Source organism: Citrus clementina, unplaced genomic scaffold (genome assembly GCF_000493195.1).
Source record: "Citrus clementina cultivar Clemenules unplaced genomic scaffold, Citrus_clementina_v1.0 scaffold_3, whole genome shotgun sequence".
Taxonomy (NCBI): Eukaryota; Viridiplantae; Streptophyta; class Magnoliopsida; order Sapindales; family Rutaceae; genus Citrus; species Citrus x clementina.
In genome coordinates, this window is record NW_006262339.1 from 33,175,880 (window position 1) to 33,189,788 (window position 13,909).

A 13,909-nucleotide genomic window follows, 5' to 3' on the forward strand; every position below is an offset into this window, starting at 1 on the left:
CTGTAAAGTTACGAGCTTGGTCGCCCGCGGATCTGGTTAGGCTAGAAAATGTTGTTATTTTAAAAATAGTTATTGTTATCTATGCTACAAAAATAATTAACTGTGAAGAGAATTAATTAAACATTTAATAATTTTTTTAAAAGTATTGTGAGTTTTAAAAACAGTTATATACATTTGGTAAATCTTACTGCTAAACTACTGTAAGAATATAAATAATTAAATTAGAAATAATATTTAATAAAATTCATTTAAACATTTATAAACATGTACATCAAATATTTTTTATTATATCATATAATAATTGATAACTAAGATAAATATTTTATTTTGTTGATTTTATTTTTTTATTTTGTTATCACAATATAATTAGTAATAATAATAATTTCTTTAAATTCAATGATTTTATTTCTTAATTAATAAGAATAATTTCAGACTTTTATAATATATATGAGAATATATATGGAATTGTGTTTAGGCTACCAGATACAAGATTTGTCCTGACTTCAAGAACATAATAATTCTAGCCAAATTAATACTTAAGAAACAATCAATATTAATGGAGCATTACCTTTTTAACACAAAATAAAAGAAATGTCCATTTTGTCCTCAGTTATATTTAATTAATTAATTATTATTAATTAAATTATTATTACAATAATTATTAATATAATTAGTTAATTAATGAATATTATAGTTAATTTATTTATTAATATACTATTAACAATTAATTAATTAAATTTTTTTCAATTAATATATATTAATAATAATATTTTTTAAAAATAATCAATATAATAAAATATAAAATAAATCATTAAGTACTTTTTAGTAATTTATTACAATCTAACTCATTCCAATTCCGATTTCAAGACAAAGTAAATGCATTAATGATAATCCAATTCATTCTGATTCAGATTCCTACAGTTCAAGTAAACAACTTATTCTCATATTCCCTATTTCCATTATAGCCCATATTAATTTCAGTTTAGTAAACGCACCATAAGAGTTAATCGTTAGAAGGATTTCTATAAACAAAGTACAAAAGTTCTAGTTCTATAATAACGATGCCATTAAGAATTAATTGTTAGACGGATATCTAATGATGTGAGATATAACGAAGACACATTTAGTTGCAAATTTCAATATAACAAATTAAAGACATATTTCTGCACGATCTATTAAAAGTGAACTAGGATATTTTAACTTAAAATTTTGATACATTCTTCTCATACAATCCAATGATGGATAAATTGTCATCACTAAAATCACATTGACTTTTGATTAGCATCTACCATACGATTGTAAAATCAATGACTCAACATTTATATAACAATTTTAAATTAAATAATCCCCAATCCCCCAATTCCCCATTCATTAAAATCTCAATTATAAGGAATGCAAGTAGTAACTAGTTTTTTATGGGGGAAGAGTTAATTAAGAACAAATCAGTCATTAAATTACATGTTTGGTTACTTTTAAAATTTAAATATTAAGTGGTTGATTTTGTTTTTTTGTTTTTCCTTTTAACACTAACAAAACCGGTTGAATCAACCAATCCAATTTCTAAATTTTTAATAAAATAAAAATAATTAGAAAACTTGTTGCCGTCTTTATATATATGCACACACACACACAAACATATACGGAAACGCGCGTAAAAGAGAAGTTTTTGATTCTTGAAAAAATTTACAATTCTCTCCTGAACCTTGAATTTCTAATTTCCATACTATGAAGTAAGCAATTTAGATACTAGCTAAAATATAATCTAAATTATTCCACATTTCGCTTAATCTACTGGATCTGACGGAGCCTACTCGTGTGCGGCATGCTTGGAGCTGATCAAAGAAAAGATTCTTTTCAATTGAATCAACTTATCCTCTCTATAGGGTGCCGGTTAGAACAAAGACAGATTTACTTACGAATTTCAATATATTAGATTTAAGATATATTTCTACATGATTAGGCTATTTCAACTTAAAATTTTGAGATGTTGATCTCATACAATTCAATGGTGGATAAATTGTCATCTTTAAAGTTGCGTTGACTTCTAATTAACATTTACCATAGGATTGTGCAAAATCAATAACTTAATGCTTAAGTAAAAATTTTAAATTAAAATAATCCCCCATTCATTAAAATCTCAATTCTAAGGAGTGCAAGTAGTTACAACCTTTTTATGGGGGAAGAGAATTTTAATTATGGACAAATCATTCATTAAATTATATGTTTGATTATTTTTAAAATTTTATATTCTAAATGGTTGATTTTGTGTTTTTTTTTTTAACGGTAACAAATTTCGTTATATCAATAAAGGATGCATTTATTTGCACTTTAAAATTTACTTAGAAAACTCAATTAAATATTTTAAAATATTAGTTTTACTTAGAACACTATTTCAAATTTCCATATCGTCCTCACTACCCAATTCTTAAATTACCTTGTTTCCTATATACATCCAATAAAATATTTATCACCACAAATAAAATATCCAACTTTCTTCCATTTTTATTAAACTTTTATTTTCCTTTCATAATATGGTTTGATATTTGTTTGTTCTTCTCTTTAATGTGGTTATATAATTTTGTTTTTCAAACCTATGAAAGCGTTGCGGATTAGATAGAGTGAAGATTAGAAGCAAATTTAAAATAAATCTTATCCTTTGATTTTCTTTGATTTTCTTATGTTGGAGTGGTACAATTTATTGTTCTTACTCCACCTTTATTTTTTATTCCTTTTGTTTCAATTACAAAAGATGGAACATGCTACTTGATGTTTTTCTAGCAATTCTAATAACTAAAAAAAAAAGAGTAAAAAAAGTTTAATCCATAAGTAATAGACAACATTTCGATGTGAACATTGATTCATTTTTCATTGTTGATGTAGTTATTGTAGATAAAATATGATGTTGGATAAAAATTTGTTAAATTATATTTTATTTAATTGTCCTTAAAAGTAAATTACATTAAGGCGAATATAGTAATATAAAAAATTATCAAAATATGAGTGTCCAAAATAAATTTTAGAGTACAAATAGCCTCACTCATCAATAAATTCAATTTTCAAATTTTTAACAAAATAAAAAATAATATATTTTTTTAAAAAATAAACTTTTTGCCGCTATTATATATATGGACAAAACTGAGGTGCAACTGTTTCACGATACACAGTTTTGTTTTTTATCAGTTGACCCCCCTACTTTTTTATTTATAATTTATTTATAAATTTATGATAATTTTTTTTTCATTCTCTTTTCCTCTCCTCCATCTTTTGATATTTTGCTCCCTTTTTCTCCACTTAGATAATTAATCAATCATTAGTGAGCAACTCCTTTCAAATTAAATATCATTAACTAATCAATTACCTCAATTATTTTTCACTTCACAACCAAGATAAAATGCAGCAATTTGATTTAAATATTTGGATAGCAATTGTGAGGCCATGGCAATTGAATAAGTTAAAATAACAAATCAAATCTATTAGATATAAGTGATTGATGTCGTGTTGGTTTAGATCTATGGACGAAGTTTAGGGTGCGTTTGGTATTATTTTTTATATAATGTTTTTTATTTTGTTTTATAGAACAATAATGATTAAGTTTTGATAAAAATAAAAACATGTTTGGCAACTTGTTTTTAAACTGATGTCTGGAAATGAGAACTGTGAAAACGCATTTGGTAGCTTGTCTAGAAAAATAAAAATAATAAAAATTTATTTGATACATATTTAAAAATATATATTTAAATAATTACATTATAAAAATATATGTACCTAATTTTAATACGTTTTTAAAATTAAAATTTTGTCAAATTTTAAGAAAAATACCATCTATTTATTTTGTAAATTTCCTAAGTTTTTAAAGAAATTAAATTTATATTTAATGATTCATGATAATTTTAAAACTTATTTATTGATTGTACATTTATTTATATTAATTAAGTAAAAATTATTTTTTAATAAAAATATAGTTATACATATGAAATAGTATCTAAGCCATAACTTTAAATTCATGCATAGCATTTTTTTACTACATATCTATTATATTATAATAAATTATTAATCTAACAAAGACATGAGACCTACCAAATTTTAGTTGTAATTATTAAATTATGAGTGTGGGACCCATAATGGCAGAAAACAAAATGATAGAGAACATTTCCCGTTCTCCATCTTTATGAAGAAAAAGTGAAAAACAAAAACTTTTTTATTTTTGTATTTTATGCTCATAGTTCAAAAACGCACCACCAAACCAAAAACGATACCAGACACACCCTAAAATTTTATTATTTTTGAATAACTAATAACTTTGAAATTCAATTACATTGCACTTACTTTTTTTATTTAAAGTCCAGTTCGCATATATTTTAAAATGATGACCAAAATGTAAGGAAAAAAATGAAATACACAGTTTTTATAATTATTTATTCAATATTTTATTTTAGTAATATCATACTAGTTTCATTTGAAGCTAATTTATCAATTGAGTTTTAATGTGAAATCATTAATTATCTTACTCCTTAAATTAAAAAAATAAAGAGTTAGATATTAATATTTAGTTTTATGTCAAGGTTTTTAACTTGAGACAGCCTACCCATTTATTAATTATTTAAATTATTTATAAATTTGAAACAATCTGAATTTATATGTTAAAATTTTAAAACATTAAATATTTTAGAATTTCAGTATACAACAGGGAGTTTAGGGTAATTACCAACCTATACATCCTAACGTTCAACTCTCTCGCTCTCTCTCTCCCTATATATATAACGGGGACGCGCTAAAATGATCACCGACTCTCAGCTCTCTCTCGCTCACTCTCTCTCTCTCTCTCGTTTACGCCCCCAAATCTCTTTTGAATTTCGATGAAAATGGCGCCGACAGGAAAGGGAAAATTGAAAATCGAAATCAAGAAAATAGAGAAGCAAAAAGCGAGAATGGTTACTTTCTCAAAACGACGACAAGGCCTTTTCAAAAAAGCCCAAGAATACGCTAACATCACCGGCTCTCAGATCGCCGTTCTTGTTTTCTCACCGGCCGGCAACCCGTACGTTCATGGGTCACCTTCATTTGACGCCGTTACTGACAAATTCTTGAGCGTTCACGGCGGCGCAAGCAGCAGTGGCCAAGTGGGTGCCCATCACAATGAAGCCGATGTGTGCCGCACTCCGACACCGTTTCATCTTGTCCTCCAGAACCATCACAATGAAGCCAATGTGTGCCGCGGATTCTTGATGGCTCTGGAAGACAAGATCAAACGGTGCCGGAGTGCGGAGGATTTGTCGGCGGTGAAGGCGGAGTTGGAGGAAGTGAGAGTGAAGGTTTTGGAGAGACTTAAGCATATTGAAGAAGACGAATTCGTCACTTCTTTGCTCAATTGTTGATTCAATTTTGATGCTGGACAATAATTAAATTAGGGTTTTGCTTCGATCAACTGATAGTTGATCAAGATTCGATTTTTTTTTTTTTTTCCGTTGGGTATATATAGTTTACATTAGGAGATTTTTAGGGTTTACAAAATATATATATTTTTTTATTTTTTATTTTGCTTACAAATTGCAAAATACCAAACCCTTTCACAAGTATTGGCTCACAAATCTGGCAGCAGTAATGTCTTTTGCTTATCATCGGCCTTTGGGCATCTCCGTGGCCAAAAGGCCCAAAACTCGCAAGTGAAAGAAACAAATAACAAACTATTTATTATTAGAATTATTTTTGAGGTAAAAGAAATTTAAGTTTTGAACTTAAAGTACAAACATATTATTTTAATTTATTAGTTTTATATATGGGCAAAATTATTTTACAACAGGGGTTTGGTACCTGTTTTTTGTCTATTTTTTTATAAAAATAATAAAACTAAAATTTTTTAAATTTTCACATATTAGTCCCCCACTTACAAATTTTCAGTTGCATTAATGTTTCTGGAAATCACGATTTTCAGGACAAAAACTTAATTAAATTTATTTAAGTGTGTAATTAAATTTACTCCTTTTATTTTAGGATAAAAACTCAATCAAAAATACAAAACTTATTGCTCAAACAAACAAAAATGATTTTAAAAATTCATAAACTAACACTTTATTATTATTAGTAAATTAAAATATTTTTACTACATAATTAAATAATTTAGTATGTTAATTAAATATTATGTTATAAAAAAATAATAAAACATTACTTACATAGAATATCAAATTAAATTTATTTTCGTATTTTGTGTACTCCATCTACTTGACATATAAAATCTCTTGTTTGAAAAAAAAAAAAGATATGGGGTTTGAACTCTGCTCACATGGGTGAAAAGAAATTGGTTGCCGTGTTAAATTAAAAAAAATCATATTTATATTTATCATCAATTATGGTTAGTAAATAATTTACATAATTTAACTATGTAATAAATTAGTTAATTTATTAATTAATAAGTACATTTATTAATTTAAATAGATACTAATAAATGTAAGAATAAGTCATTTAATTGAAAAACTAGTTGAATAGAGTAAAAAAAATTAAAATATTGTGGACTTATATGTCATAATTATAAAATTTTTGATTTTTCTTATTTTACATGAACAACAACGGCTTTTAATGTTAATGGCCCAATAATCACATCTAACTATTATACAACTCTCACTTTAAATCCAACGGTGGATTTGAAAAAGACAAAAGAATGGAGTACCAAACCCATGGGCATAGTAGCTGCACCCATAAAGAGAGAGAGAGAGACAAGGTCTAAGTTTAGTCATATATATATTGTGCACTTTTATTTAAAAATTAGATAGGCATAAAATTTGTAAGATTTTATCACTCATGTAAATTTCACTTACCAATATCCATAAAAATGAATGAAAAATAAATAAATAGTTCTTCAAATAATTTCTTTTACAGAAAATGTGATAAAAACAGTAAAGAAGAGAGGGTGAGAGAATGACTAAATGAATAAAAGCTATAATGCATTAGTGGTAATGCAAATAAATGAACTCCCCCAATTGACAATGCCATGTTATGGGAACCTATTCCTCGTTTAAGAAATCATAATTGTCATAGCTGAGAGGCCACGGGTATCGATCTTTTGATATCAGCTCCTAGAAACTGAAGCTTGGTGTCTAAATTCTCATAACCACGGCCAATATGACCAATGCCACTGATCTCAGTAGTTCCTTCTGCTACCAATCCAGCTAATACCAGCGCAACCCCACCTCTCAGGTCAGCTGCACGAAGCCGAGAACTGTGCAGGGCACTGATGATAGAATTTAAAGGAATTAGCAAAATCAAATTTGATTTTATGATAATCATAAAATCTAAAATCTCACTATGCAAAGCAGTGTACCTTCGTGTCTCTCTCCCAAAAACTAGTGCAGTGCTCCCACAGACCTGAATTTTTGCTCCAAGCTTCTGCAATTCTCTGACTGTTCAAATATGAGGATAAAAATTAGACATATATACAGATAGTACAGATAATGAAACAAAAACACCACAATCTGCTTGTGGCCAAGCAAAAAGGAAGCAGACGTGGAGGGTTCTTTGAAAATAAAAACGTTGTTTTCCAGTTTCAGCTTTTGCCGAACATTAGGTGCCAGCTTTTGGAAGAATTTAAGATGACCACAAAACAGTGTAATCACAGTGTGATTCCACAATTTATCATCAAAGCACGAAGACAGAAACACATATACACAAAACCAATAAGAGATATTTTAACGGATCATGCTGCTTGAAAGAAATCTGCTTTTGAAATAAACCAATGAGCTTATTTTCAAAGCCTCCAAGCAAAATGAAGAACATTCTCAGAAATATACACTCTGAACAGAATGTACTCTGTTGGGGAAATCGTTCTGGTAATAAAGATGAAATATAAATACAGAAAATGTTGAGGTGGAAATAATTATTGGTCAATAGCAATACCATGGCCCAAGCGTCTGTCAAACACAGATTCCTCCACTATACTTGAACCACTACATGTGGTGAGTAGTGCCATTGTTGGCGGTTGGAGATCTGTAGGAAAACCAGGAAATGGACTTGTTCTGACATTGAAACCTCGCAAATTTTCACAAACATTTTCAGGAATTGCTGAAACCTGGAATGCCAATCATTTATAATGCCTCAAGCAGCAAGAAGTGGGAAAAAAGTGAAGAACAGAATAATGAGGAATTATCCTTACCTCCAACGTGTCATTGTTACACCTTGTAATTTTACAACCAGCAATTTTTAGTTTGTCTATCAGACATGATAAGTGAGAAGGAGTGACAGGTGATATCGAGATGAGTGAGCGAGTAATTGCAGCAGCAAGCATAAAGGTGCCTGCTTCAATTCGATCTGGTGGCACATAACATTCACAGCCGCGCAATTGGCATTTTCCCTTAATCAAAAGCTTGTCACTCCCAGCTCCATACACACATGCCCCACTGTCATTCAGAAAACGAGCAAGATCAATCACCTCTGGTTCCTGTAGTGAAATTTGGGAGAAGAATCCACTTAAATAATTCAATTAGTTCTGTCATAAGAGAAAACTAAATTGCCCCAATTCTCTCAAAAACAAAAAGGCACAGTGAGATGTATCACATCATACTTTGGCAACATTTGAAAGCACAGTTACTCCGTCGGCCATAGAAGCTGCCATCATAAGAGTTTCAGTTGCCCCAACACTAGGGAAATCAAGGTGGAAACTGCCCCCAACCAATCCCTTGCCATTTGCAGAATGTGCCAGCACTCTTCCATCTCTGTAATTTTGAAGAATTTACTAATTTCAGCCAATTCTTTACATATTCAGTCTGGTGGTAACTCCAGACAGTCACACACACACACACATCAACAGTTAAAAGTTCTTGCCATACCCTACTTTTTCTTGCCTGATTGCAGAGTCTTGACTTAGAATTGGCAGAAAAGCAGAAAAGAACACCTTAAATGCTTTGCCAAAGATCTAGTCAACTTGAGCTGTGATCTAATTGGTGACCGATCTTCACAAAGTAGAATTATGTCAATAAGTTGCCCAGCTCATTAACTATAACAATATCTATGTTTTTTGTCACCAACGAAAGAGGATGATCCCTAAAAAAACCTCTGAAGCCCGGTGTCATCACCAGTGATTATGCAAAAGTTTGCAATCCCCGCCATCTTTTCTGTGTTTGAGTGAGATATAGTAGGCTTACATAATCTGTTCCCACAAATCAGAAACTGCCAAGGAAATATCTTAAAAGCTACCCATCCACACCAGAAAACCCAGTTCTGTTCTAGCCATTCAAGGGGAAAAAAAAAAAAATTTAACGACAGTGATGCTAGAACTCTTAAGGTCAAGCTAGAATCCTTCTATATGGTGAAAAGTTCACAAAATCATCAGCCTTATGACACAGACCATTTTCTTATTTATCGACCGAGTATTGCTCTTCACTCTCAAATTTTACACTTTTATTATCCCCAGCCAGTTTCTTACATTTCCCATTTGAATCCTATTACCTAATAGTTCCCATATTCACAAGTATTAGATATCATACTGACATCTTTCTTCAAACTGACCAGCTCTCTGCATACTAGTATCACGAAAAAAATCCGATCCTCAAAATAATAAGGTAACGGCTTAAAATAACGTAATGGAATCAATCTTATTGAATACACAATATATCTTTAAACTAGCTTCTTTACCTAAACATGTGATGAACAATTATATTCCAAGAAAAATCAATAAAAACAATCAAGACAATTTTCAATGAAAACATAACGCAATTAAAATTAAAAAAAAAACATAACTTATCTCAACAGTAGCCCCAAGAGCTCTTAGCCCACGAACGTACAAATCTACAGGTCTCTCCCCAATATCACACCCACCAGGTAAACCCACAACAGCTTCACCGAACCGGGCCAGCAGCGGCCCGATAACAAAGAACCCACCTCGAATTTTCCTCATTTCCTCCAAACATGGCTCAGCACGCCCAACACCATCAGTGTTAACCAAAATTTCCTTATTCCTCTCGTTAAACTCAATCTTGGCGCCTAACGAGCGTAAAATTGAAAGCATTGCTTTGGTGTCAGACAGGCCTGTGGGCACATTGTGGAGTAGACAAGAGTTTGAGCATAAAAGAGTAGCGGCGAGGAGACAAAGAGAAGAGTTCTTGGACCCGGAAATGGGAACATGGCCCGAAAGCTGTGTGGGTCCGGTGATGGTAAGAGTTTCGGCTTCCCGGATCTGTGTTGTTTGGGTTGGGATTTGGGGGTTTTGGGTTTGTGGGAGTTGAAGAGAGAATGGTTTAAGGGGCTTTGCATAACACAAAGAGGTCGCCATTTTCTTGTCGAACAGAGAGAAAAGCAACGATGTTTAACAAACACTTGACCAATTCCCGCTTTAATTGTCGATATTGAATCACTTACACATTTTTTTTTTTGCTTCTTTCATAGTCCTACCAATTCCCGCTTTAACCCACTTTTTTTTTTTATGTGTTGTGTGATAATTTTTATATGAATTAATTATTTTATTTTATTAAATTAAAAAATAAATACCATACTATTTATGATAAAATTTTTAAATGTGGGTTGTCTGATTATTTTTAAATATAGAATAAGATCTATGATCATACAACATGTAAAATGTGGGTTATGTGTTTATTTCTAAGGGTAAATATAGATGAAGGTCTATGGCCACACAAATTTCTTTTAGGATATATTGACATTTTCTCAGGATAAAATGTGGGCTGCGAGATTATTTCTAGACACATAAGGAGGTCCGCCCGTCTAAAAATGTGTTATGTTGATTATTTTTAAGATTAAAGAGTCTTCTTGTTGCTATCATTTTCCTTTTCCTTTCTTTAATTTCTTTAGTATTCGATATTTCTTATTAGTACGAAAAGATTTAAGATCATATTGATAATGTTGTAACTTTTAAAATAATTACTATTATCTGTGCTTAGAAATAATTAGTTGTGAAGAGAATCAATTAAACGTTTGATAAAATTTATTCTTAAAAGTATTGTGAGTTTTAAAAGTAATCATATACATTTGGTAAATCTTACTGTTAAATTGTTTTAAGAATATAAATAACTAAATTAAAAATAATATTGAATAAAATTCATTTAAACATTTATAAACATGTACATTGCATATTTTTTATTGTGTCATATAATAATTGATAACTAAGATAAATATTTTATTTTATTTTATTATCACAATATAATTAGTAGTAATAATAATAATAATCTCTTGAAATTCAATAATTTTATTTCTTAATTAATAAGGATAATTTTAGATTTTTATAACATATATGAGAATATATATGAAATTTTATTAAGTATAAAAGTGATTTTTAAAATTAAATTTTAAAAAGCTTCATCTTTTTTATTTTTCAAAATCCACTGTAGGATAAGATGATTTTACCAAAAGTAATTTCTAAAGAAATTTGTCTAAACACCAAAATCAACTTTAACTTTTTTAAGTCACTTTTGAATCTCCCAAAAACAATCTCCTGTAGGCCCTTAATTTCGATTGATGCTTTGCTTAATTTAAAAAATAATATTTCTTAACTAAATGGATATCATGGAAATCATTACCTATGAGTGAATTTGAATTAGACAATTAGTGTCGTTTAAAAATAAAGATTTATTATTAAAACTAAGATAAATTTCCAGTTTGGTTCATCATTATTAAAATTTTGAATGACATTGATGATAGACACCTCTCACTTCATTAGAATTAAGAGTTTAGTTGTGATGAGGTTGATTTTCTTTTAAATATTTTAACTAAAAAAATTGTAGAAAACTTTTGATCGAGGGTGTGTTGCATATTTAAATGTATCTTAATATAATTTCTATAACATTCATTTATTTAACGGTAGTGGATTGTACAAAGATACCTTATGGCCTATTCTAATTATGCAGAGATGGAGAAAATAAGAAATGTCCTACAGGTGTTCATAAAGATATTTATGATCCAAATTTACTCCTCCGAAAACATTTGAAGAAAATAAATAATGTTGAGCGGGTCTTTCTCCTCGAGAACATCAGAAACCTTAAAAATAGAAAGGAATCAGTAAATGCCGCTAAAAAATACAACCCCTATACATGTACATTATTTTCATATAAAATGGCACCTCCTAGCAGCCACCCCTCTTCACCCCAATAGAAATGGCAAAATCAATGAAGCTTGTGGCCGTTGTTGCCACAGCTCTATGCTTCACCTCCCTCCTCAGCTTCGCCCTTGCCGCAAAAGATCCAAAGACCGTTGAAGGTTTGGTGTATTGTGACTCGTGCCGCGTCAAGTACAAGACCGAGCTCAGTGATTACATTGCAGGTAATTCACAATTAATATTAGTGTACGCATCATTTCAGCTACAACATCATGTACAAGTAGCAATAATCGGTGCTATTCTTAAAATGCAGGGGCAACCGTTGCCTTGGAATGCAAGGAAAGTGAGGGCGGGGAAGTTGTGTACTCTCGCGAGGTTGTGAGTGACCAGTCCGGTACTTATAAGATACCTATCGAGGGTTGTCATGCTAAATTATGCCAAGTTCGTTTGGTCAAGAGCCCTAAACCGGAATGCAGCGAGATCGTTGCCGACGGACTCAGCAGTGCTAGGATTGATCTCACCCCCTCTGTTGGATCCGATCCTGAGCTGATTCGCTATGCCAATGATCTTGGCTTCATGAAGAAGGAATCCTTGCCCGAGTGCGCTAAAGTTCTCGAAGAAATGTTCATTCATGGTTAATTAAGTCATCGATGTATTGATTGATTAATTCATCGGATTTTGCCAACTTAACAATATTTTTTTTATATAATTTCATAATTATAATTTTTTCTTCAAATTAACATATTTCGTGACATAAATAGTTTTGATACCGTCAAGGGAACACAATTTGATCATTGATTTAACTTTACTAGAAAAGTTAACATTAGTTAAAAGTAGAATAGAATAAGGTTAACTCTAGTCCCTTGTATAAAATTGAGTAATTTAGCCTCATCCCCCAGTTGTTTCAATCTTTTACACACCGCACCCACATCTTTCGATCATGTGCACCGCGCCCCCGTTCTATCAACCTACCGTTAACTTAATCGGGAAAAAAGGGTAAAATGATAATTAAAAGAAAAAACTTTTTTTCCGTCATTTTTTTATTATCTTTTCTTTCTCTTCTTCTTCTTCACGTCTTTTTCTTCTTACTCTCCTTTTTTTCTCTCTTTTCTTTTTTCTTTCTCTTTTATCCTTTCATTGCCGCTGCCTGCCAGTGTGATATGTCGTCGTCTTGAATCGACAATAACAAAATGTTGGGGGATCCGCCACCGCTCGAAACCGCCACCTCCACTGCTGCACGAAACCGCCAACGCCACTGCTTGAAGCTGCCGCGCCCCCGCCCCCTCTATAATTTAATTTAGGGTTTGATATCTTCAGTTTTAGGGTTTTTGTTTTTTTGTTTCTTTTTGTTAAATTTTCTTGGTTTGGGTTTCTTCTGTAACGGAATTTTACAGTGAAATTTACGGCAAGGGTTTGGTATAATTAGCTTAGGATTCCTTTATTGTTGGGTTTTGTTTGTTTTGGTGGGATTATTGGAATTATTTGTAATCTACTGATGACTTTGTGTTTGATTTTCTTCTTTCCCTTTGGAATCATGTTTTGTCTCTCATTTTTGAAGTTTGCTGGTTTTACAATTTCGTTATAATAATGAAATAAGAAAAAATTGTTTCAATATAATTTAAAAAATATAAAAACAGATATTATTATAATTAATTTTTATTTTTTGAGGTAAATTTTATAAGTTGTAAGGGGTATTTTAGTGCTTACATACTCTATGCAATTCAAACTAGGGGTAGTAATGTAGTATGTTCTTTTAGATTAATAAGAGCCTCAACAGTTGGAATTAATTGATTTTTGGACGGTAATGGGGGCGTGGTGCACATGGTCGAAAGATGTGAGGCGCAGTGCAAAATATTGAAACGACTGGGGACTGGCGCT

General features: G+C 30.6%; 3 protein-coding genes across 3 annotated transcripts; 2 read left to right on the forward strand and 1 right to left on the reverse strand.

Moving 5' to 3' along the window:
* Positions 1-4,862: 4,862 nt before the first annotated feature.
* LOC18046785 (agamous-like MADS-box protein AGL29) lies at positions 4,863-5,375 on the forward strand. Its single transcript, XM_006442465.1, has one exon. The coding sequence runs from the start codon at positions 4,863-4,865 to the stop codon at positions 5,373-5,375; it is 513 nt and encodes a 170-aa protein (XP_006442528.1).
* Positions 5,376-6,908: 1,533 nt separating this feature from the next.
* LOC18046786 (UDP-N-acetylglucosamine 1-carboxyvinyltransferase 2) lies at positions 6,909-10,322 on the reverse strand. Its single transcript, XM_024187696.1, has 6 exons — positions 9,726-10,322; positions 8,552-8,702; positions 8,144-8,428; positions 7,888-8,059; positions 7,316-7,394; positions 6,909-7,225 (listed from the first exon to the last, which is right to left on the reverse strand). Exons 1-6 carry the CDS (start codon positions 10,256-10,258, stop codon positions 7,027-7,029), a joined length of 1,419 nt encoding a protein of 472 aa, XP_024043464.1. The 5' UTR covers positions 10,259-10,322; the 3' UTR covers positions 6,909-7,026.
* Positions 10,323-12,085: 1,763 nt separating this feature from the next.
* Positions 12,086-13,302, forward strand: LOC18046787 (olee1-like protein). Its single transcript, XM_006442467.2, has 3 exons — positions 12,086-12,255; positions 12,345-12,665; positions 13,186-13,302. Exons 1-3 carry the CDS (start codon positions 12,090-12,092, stop codon positions 13,188-13,190), a joined length of 492 nt encoding a protein of 163 aa, XP_006442530.2. The 5' UTR covers positions 12,086-12,089; the 3' UTR covers positions 13,191-13,302.
* The last annotated feature ends 607 nt before the right edge of the window (positions 13,303-13,909 follow it).

Excerpts from the sequence above, each read along its gene's own strand:
- LOC18046785 (XM_006442465.1), top strand. The coding sequence starts at position 4,863 with ATGGCGCCGACAGGAAAGGGAAAATTGAAAATCGAAATCAAGAAAATA.
- LOC18046786 (XM_024187696.1), bottom strand. The coding sequence starts at position 10,258 with ATGGCGACCTCTTTGTGTTATGCAAAGCCCCTTAAACCATTCTCTCTT. Across the intron at positions 8,703-9,725 it reads GGGGCTACTGTTGAGATAAG|AGATGGAAGAGTGCTGGCAC; the intron begins TTATGTTTTTTT and ends TCAAAATTACAG. Across the intron at positions 8,060-8,143 it reads GTAACAATGACACGTTGGAG|GTTTCAGCAATTCCTGAAAA; the intron begins GTAAGGATAATT and ends TTGGCATTCCAG.
- LOC18046787 (XM_006442467.2), top strand. The coding sequence starts at position 12,090 with ATGGCAAAATCAATGAAGCTTGTGGCCGTTGTTGCCACAGCTCTATGC. Across the intron at positions 12,256-12,344 it reads GCTCAGTGATTACATTGCAG|GGGCAACCGTTGCCTTGGAA; the intron begins GTAATTCACAAT and ends CTTAAAATGCAG.